General features: G+C 43.1%; 1 protein-coding gene across 1 annotated transcript in view; it reads left to right on the top strand.

Moving 5' to 3' along the window:
* Positions 1-6199: 6199 nt before the first annotated feature.
* Positions 6200-7990, top strand: part of AATF (apoptosis antagonizing transcription factor) — a 130457-nt gene continuing 128666 nt past the window's right edge. The window contains exons 1-2 of the mRNA XM_006881668.1: positions 6200-6290; positions 7149-7340. Coding sequence (XP_006881730.1) covers positions 6200-6290; positions 7149-7340 — 283 coding nt within the window. The remainder of the gene's footprint in view (positions 6291-7148; positions 7341-7990) is intronic.

The following is a 7990-nucleotide window of genomic DNA, read 5'->3' as shown; positions in this document are numbered from 1 at the left end:
ATATATTTTGTCTATCTGGGTTTTTTGGTTTTTTGTTTTTGCCAAAATTGCAAAATTCTAAATGTAAAGAAAGCCCTCAGTATCAACTCTTCTACCTTGGCAAAACTACACACACACACACACACACACACACACACACAGTTCCACCACAGACACACTTAGAAATGGTTTCCAGCCAGACCTCTGACTAAAAATGACTTGAATATTAGCCGTACATGAGAAGTATTCTACCTTCACACAAGAAAAGTAAAAAAAAAAAAAAAAAGACTATTGAACTAAAAGCAGTCAACTGTTTACGTATAATGTTAAATTCAGGAGTTCAGTGTTTTACTAAGATATCCTGTTTTTGAAACCTCTTGTTGGAGAACAAAACGTTTTGAGCAATCAACCAAAATTCTTTCTTTCTTTCTTTTTCCCCCCTGTTGTTCTGACAGATTTCCCGGGCTTGCGGCTCACTGTGCTAGTATGTAAAAAGGTGGTGTTTACAGGAGGCAAAGAGAAAACATAATATTCAGACAGTTGCCAAATACAATAAATATAGCACAAGTGCTGTAAAGGTGCCTGGCACCAGCAACCTAAAAAAGTGTTTGGGTTTGTTGTTTTGTTGGGTTGTTTTTTAAAGTGTTACAAGATTAAAAACAAAACAACCATCTTTGCTAATTTTTAGTCCTGTTGAACATTCATGGAATTGTTAATATGACTTATAGAGACCCACACAGGTTTTATTTTTGTGTCTTTAAAATAAAAGTCCAAAATATTTAAATTTTATGGTCAAATATGCAGTCGACAGCTGCTACTTTTTTCTTTATATATTAAATTTCTCATATGTCTTTTATTGTTCTAATAAAACCTAAGCTTGTGTGACCTCCAGTGCATATTAGACCATTCACTGTATGAAAGAAAACATGTTGAATAAATTTGTGAGTTTTTAATAAAACTAGAAAATCTGATGTTTAGATAATCCAGTGTGGTTTTTTTGGGTGTTTTTTTTTTTCTTTTTTCTTCTTCTTTTTTTTTCCCCTCTTTCAACAACTAGAGGAGATACTTAATGGTAACTGGAAGCCAGAAGAAAGAGGAAGGCAGGATTGGGATGATGCATCGGTTTTTTGCCTTGGCTCTGTCTGAACCCCCTTGCTTACGCCAGTCAAGCTTTACTCTGTGGTTTCCTGCTGTTATTAACTCCAGATTTGCATTCAGTGGATTTAACTGATACAGTTGAAGAGATGTTTGCTGATAAGTTAATACAGAATTCGAATAGAAATCAAATCCAGGGCTAAAAAAAGGAGTGGTCCAGTTTGTGATTAGGCACAAGGTCCTGTGTGAATTCTCTTCTCCCTGCTCCTCTTTCCAAGCAAAACTGGGCTTGTGAATGTCAACCTGCAAGTACATAGTTAGAGGTGATCCTTTTCAGTTTCAATTCATTTCCCACAGATAATCCTGCTTTCTAATTTGGTGGTTTGAAAGATAATGTAAAATGAATGTACAGTACAGCTAAAGAGGAAATACTTTAATCCCTTTCACAGAGCTGATAGGAAATCATTGTTTTATACTATTTGTTACATTTGAAGTTCCCTAGAAGGAAAAATATTTTGCCTGGCATGAGATACATATTAAGCTTCTCTGGAAGATGAGAGGGAAAAATCACCAATATAGAAATAAAATTTCAGCTTCGAGTTACCCATTGGTTCTGAGAAGTAGTTCAACCCCTGCCAAGCTTTCATTAGATATGGAGGGAATTTAAATATTTTATCTACTGTGAAATAGGCATGCAGGGATCTATTGTGTGTTTTAATATCAGATACTATTAGTTTTCAGAATTTCTCATCCATATCACCTATTTTTCTTCTTTTAAAAAAATCAAAAGTTTTCACAATAAATGGTATGTAATTTCTAGTGCTGTTTTCATATTTTGTTAAGAACCAAGGTTTATCTTTCCTGCTGAAAAGACTTTAAAAGAAGCAATATTTTCCTTCATCCATATGACTGTTTATCTAATAAGGGAGAATCTATCAGGAAGGGCAGTATGTTTTTAAAAATCGAAATTTATTAAATGTGAGGAAGACTTGAAATTCCTAGCTCTGTGAGTAGCTCTTTTTTTTTTTTTAACTTGCTATATTTGCAATCACTGGATAGGCTGTTTTTTTCCTTCTTTTAGCATTTATATACATGAAATCATAGCCAACTTAATCATTCCAGAGTCCTCCTCGCTTTTTCAAGACATTCATTTAACGGAACCTAGTAAGCTCATTGGGAAAGCTGCATTTTCCTATCAGGGCTGCTGAATTATTTAGCAGCTTTATTGTGGCATCGGATGCTTGTAAAAAGCACGTTTTGGAGTGAGAGACCACAGTGGGAACTCCATTCTCCTCTTTAACTCTAAGGCCATGGCAGCCATTCTCTTTCTTTCGGTATCCTGAACCCAGGCGAATACCCAAACAGGTGGCCACACTCAGCAGTCAAATTCAGGCCAGAGGAAGCCTGGGAATGGCAGAGTCTGTCCCTTCGCATCATGTCCATCTAGGGCCAGGGCCGCACTGCCCTCGCCCCATTTAGGGTTGGGAGTTCCCACCACAGGCAAGAGGACTAGACCGTGGTCCCCTCCTGCTCAGGAGGGCAGCCTCCTCTGTAGCCTGGCAGTTGGGTTTCTCCTTGCAGCCATCTTAAAGTCGCCTCTCTTCTGCCTCCTGTCACCTGCTCTCCGGGGCCCAGAGGCGGGGAGCCGCCATCTGCGTGGGCAAGGGATCCCAGCTCACCCACCCAAGCTGGTTTGGAGTGTGAGTGAAGAGCCAGGACAGACATGGCTTTGAGAAGAGAAGCAGGTCTAAACCAGGTCTCCTCAAACTCCTGGAACCCCTAGTCAGGCGATCAGTTAGTTTATTGGGATAAACTAAATAAATAAAGGGTTCTATCACCTCTCCCCCATCCTCTGCTACTCTTACACCCTCCTGTCACAGTAGTCTTTGGGCAGTAGGCAGAATAATTGTGAGCCAGGAGATAGACCTCCTGCCTTCTCTGGCTGCTTATTTGGAGAAGCATTCCCCTTTAATGTCATCTGCCTCCTGTCTGGGGCAGAGGTGGAACTATCTTTTGCAAGAGCAGTCAGTCTTCTGAAATCCCCCTCTCATAATCCCATGCCCATGCATATCCCTCCTCCGAATCTCAAGAAGCTAGAACATTGATAGGTGAAAGGTCCTAGAAAAAGCATTCGGGAGATTATTTAGTTCCTGCCCTGTGCTTCAACTGCCCTCCAGATGCATGTTAAGTTCTTAAATTCTTCTTAGATCCCTTTTTCCTCCCCTTAATCTCCTAGAGTCTCCTTCCTACTATTTCTATAAAGTAGGAAAAGAGGGGAGATATTTTGGATTGCAAGAGACAGGAGTGGAATGATCTTGATTCCTTCCTAAAAAAAGGCGTCAGCAGGGACCAGGACAGAGAAGGGAAAGTAGGTGAGGAGCTGTGCTGCATTCCTTTCTGGTATGCGCCCAGCTCAGGTTCAGTGACTTGTTTGCGTGATAACTCAGAGGTGGCCTCTGCCCTTGCCTCTCCTCCCCCTCCTCTTTTCTCTAACGCCAGATTTCTAGTTTTATCAATGTCCTCAATTAATTTGGAAGAGATAGTTTCCTAAATACAGGGTGAGAGAAACATGTTTGCTCTTTGAAGCACATGGGGGATGCTGGCTGTTGTAGCCTAGTGAGTACCCTACTGCTCTAGAGGACCTGGAAGTACCAGAATTCCAGGAGCTGGGAGAAGTTAAAAGAAACAACACACATACACCCACAGATGAAGAAAGACTATTCTCACCTGAGTTCTCTGGTGACTGTTAAAAAGCAAGTTTTCCTGGACCAAGTACCCTGCCTTGGGTGCCCCTGTCCCAGTCTTTATTCTTCAGGATGGGGACATGGAACAGAACACACTAAGGAATTGGACTCTAGTTATTCTTGACATTAAGGGCGTAGGAAGACAAGGGCCTTCATATCCCTTGAATTACATAGGAGACACTGAAGAGTTGATGATTCCCCAGGCTGTTCAGCTGTAGGATCTAACTGGCTTGGGACGAATCAAAAAAAGGGGCACTGCCACAGTGCACCACTAGGATCTCTGGATCCTTTTGCGGTTATATCTGGTTAGGGGTTTCTAGGTGCTCACAGGTGACCTCTAACATAGAGTGGCTGGAAAGAGCACTTACACGCACTTCTTGTCATTCATGATTGCAGTTTCTTTTTACATGATTGTCCTCAAGGCTGCTCACCATCAGCACAAATCTAACCTGCTCATCTTTGTATCTCACCTAGCAGTGCCTGCCACATAGTGGGCAGTCAGGGAATGTTTGATGTAGGAGAGCAAATGGAAAGGGATTTTATCTTTATGTGTGCCTGGATGCAATTAAATTTATCCTATTAGGTCTTTATATTTCCAGTCTACATGTGCCCCTCTAATGGCAGACCCGAGTTTTCCTGCCTTTGTATACTAGTTTCAGGTGTCTGAACATCTCATTTTATGCAACAAAGACATCAGTACTCAGTGGTATGTGTTAAAAGTAATAATCCTCACTCCCTTTCCTTCCTACTGCTCAGAAAACTCTATAGTTACAGAGATGCTACAGAAACATTTTAAAAAATATGCACAGCCATGTTGTTGTTATTAGTGGGTTCAACGAGTTGGTTTCAACTCATAACCACTCTACGTATAACAGGGAAAAAAAAATCACTACATCCTGTGCCATCCTATTGCAACAACTATGTCAACCCAGCTCCTGAGGGTCTTCCTACTTCCCACTGACCCTCTACTTTAGTTAATATAAAGTCCTGTGGTTTTGGTCATTGCTGTGGACTTGGAGCCTACTCATAACTGACCTTCTAGTAGGTTTTCAGAGACAGTATATTGCTCATCTTTCTTCCACCAAGCAGCTGGTGGATTAGAACGGCTCCTTATCACCAGGCCACCAGAGATCCCCATATAAAGTCTTTGTAATTCTTAATCAAAGGTTCCAGTAGTCTTTCACACAATCAAAATATTCAGGTCTGACATATTATTGTTGTTGCTATGTGCTGTTGAATCGCCTGCAACTCATAGCGACCCTATCTACAACAGCTCTGAACCCCTTCCATGTCCTGAGCCAGTCTCACCAACTTCGACACACCTATCCCCAGTGCCCCAGTTACTATATCAATCCATCTCATCTAGGGTCTTCCTCTCTTGCGTTGTCCCGTCACCCTTCCAAGCATGATGTCCTTCTCCAAGGACCGGTCAGTTCCACCTCGCCACGTGCCCAAAGAATGTGAGATGGAACTTCAAAATCCTAGCTTCCAAGGAGAACCTTGGTTTCACTTTCACCCTCTCCAAGACCTATTTTTTCCCTCCTTGGAAGTCCATGGTATATTCAAGACTCTTCTCCAGCACCCCAATTCAAAGGCATCAATTCTTCTTCTGTCATCCTTAGTCATTGTCCATCTCTCTGATGCATAGAAAATAATTTCGAAGACTTGGAATGGCCCGGATCAGGAGGACTTGAGACTGACATTGTTGATTCTCAGTACTTTGGAGAGATCTCTGACAGCAGTTTTTCCCAGTGCAATTCGTCTTTTGATTTCCTGACTGCTGGGGCCAAGACATAGGATTCTCAAACATTAGCTATTCCCCAAGAGGCATATACCTAAATCCCAGAAGCCTCCAAACTGCCAAATAACAGACATGCTTTGGCAGCCTGAGCTCTGACTCCCTCCTTCTTCCCAAATGAACCATTATGGGCCATTCATAGCTACATTACACCTTATTTTATTTTTTTATATTTTATTTTTAAGTGAATCTCGCACAATGTGATCGCATAGTTTTGTACTAAGGAGATGTCGGCCGCGCGCCCCTCGCTTTCTACTCTGAGCTGGTGATGGCCACGTGCCCTTGCGCGCTCCCGTACCACCCAACACACCCCTTGGACAAATGCGCATGCGCACACGAGCCCGCCCATCCCACCAGCCTTTCAGTCTTCCGCCTTCTTCCTAGCAACGCTCCCAGTGACGCGTAAGCCCCGCCCCCCCGCACGGCTCCCGGAAGTTGCCGGGCCGGAGTTGTTCGCCTGCAGCTACTTGGTCCCTGGCTGTGTCGTGGGGTCTCTGGGCGAGAAGACCTGGTGGGGAGAGAACGTCAGGCCGGGCCTGGACTGCAGATTCTCGTGCGCGACCCTTATTGAGAACTGGTGAAGATGGCGGGGCCACCGCCCTTGGCGCTGCAGCTAGAACAGTTGTTGAACCCGCGGCCGCGCGAGACTGATCCCGAAGCGGACCCGGAGGAGGGTGAGGACTGAGACTGGGCCAGGCCACGTGCGGAGCGGTGGGCCCGTCCTGTGCGAGCCCCAGGTCCGCGTTCGGATCGTGGGGACCTGGCCTTGGTGCCAGCTGGCTCCCCTTCTCCCTTAGTGCGGAAGGAAGCTGCCACGCGTGGTGGTTACTCCCGGCCTCGGGAGGGTGTTTCGGCCCTTTCCTGACATCTGTTTGGTGCTGTAGTGGGCATCCGGGGGTCTCAGGCCAAGGAGCCACTTTGGGGTTGACGGCTCTTGGGGGCGCTGGAGTCTGGTAGCTGGTTGGAATTTGGAAGTTGTCTTTTCAGGATTCCCTTACTGGTGTTGCATTAGAAATGAGGAGAAGGAATTTTCATCATTTTTCTCACTAGCTGTCCCTAAGAAATTATGTGAAGAAAGAATTAGAATTCTTTGGTGCTACTCTCTTTAGGCCTCAGCATACTTGCTAAAGGGCTGAAGCGTACCACTGCTTGTAAACCCATGTTCAGGGTCCAGCTGAGAGGGTAACCCAGCTTTAGTTGGAAGTGTGAGGAAGGGAGACTAAGGAGAGAATATATGTGAGTGCTTTAGGACCGTGTTTTAGGAACATTAAGGAACTGGAGCTGTTCAGCGAGGAATTAGCCGAATTTTGTATGATTGAAGGCATAGAAATACAACTATTGAGTCGGCTTTTTGTTCAGATATGGCAGTAAAGTCAACAGTTTATTTTGGGAATTAATGAGCTCCCTGTGCTTGGAAGTTAGGATTGTGTTGAGGCCATTCAAGTGTCAAATGAAGCAAAGTATTGACTAGGGTTGTCATCAAAGTGCCTTGTAACCTGGAGATTCTGATCACTTTTCACCTTCCCCCACAGCCACTGCTGCCAAAGTGATTGACAGGTTTGATGAAGGGGAAGATGGGCAAGGTGATTTCCAGGCGGTGGGTAGCATTAGAAAACTGGCTTCAACCTCCCTATTGGACACGGACAAAAGATACTCGGGCAAGACCACCTCTAGGAAAGCTTTGAAGGAAGACCCTTGGCAACAGGGTCTGCCAGGTTCATCTGGTGAGTAGATTTACTGAACTCGTGCTATTTCTTTAAGCAATCTACTGGACTAAACTCTGTGCCATTACCTATTATTTTAGGAGACACCGTTGTTTTGACACTGGAATCAACCTTTGAGATTACATTTTACTTAATAAGGAATCCAAACCCGAGAGTGATTTTAAGTTGCTATCCTCTTTATATTCAGACAAATGGTTCTGCCTAAAAGACAGGGAATTGCATATTAGATTTTAAAGAAGTCTGTGTGTAGAAAGCGTTGTGACTGGTGAGAATGTTTCTGATCCTAGTTTTTAACCCTTTTCCTTTTTTTTTTTTTTAGTTCTTGCTTTGAATCACTGTGTTTATGAAATTGCTTTATTTTTTTCCCTAAACCATTTTAAGAATAAAACAAGTCTTTGTTTTCTTCCCTGAAAACAAGTTAGGAGGATGTGAACTTAGCATTTTAAGAAAGGTCTGGAGAAGATGCTGTTTGCTGTTTTCTTTAGAGAAGTCAGCAGTACCATGCTGAGAATCCATAGATACTGTTAAAATTATCTTTCAGGATATGATAGTGATGTAGTTGTTGGTATAGAACTGGGAGTTCTTTTTTTTAAAAAAATTATTATTAAATTTTATTAGTTTTAATGAACATTTACAGAGATTTTGGGTTC

The sequence above is a fragment of the Elephantulus edwardii genome, unplaced genomic scaffold (genome assembly GCF_000299155.1).
Source record: "Elephantulus edwardii isolate Elephantulus edwardi_28Jun2011 unplaced genomic scaffold, EleEdw1.0 scaffold00015, whole genome shotgun sequence".
Lineage (NCBI taxonomy): Eukaryota > Metazoa > Chordata > Mammalia > Macroscelidea > Macroscelididae > Elephantulus > Elephantulus edwardii.
The sequence above is the reverse complement of the archived record's forward strand: the minus strand, read 5'-3'. Positions and strand labels throughout refer to the sequence as shown.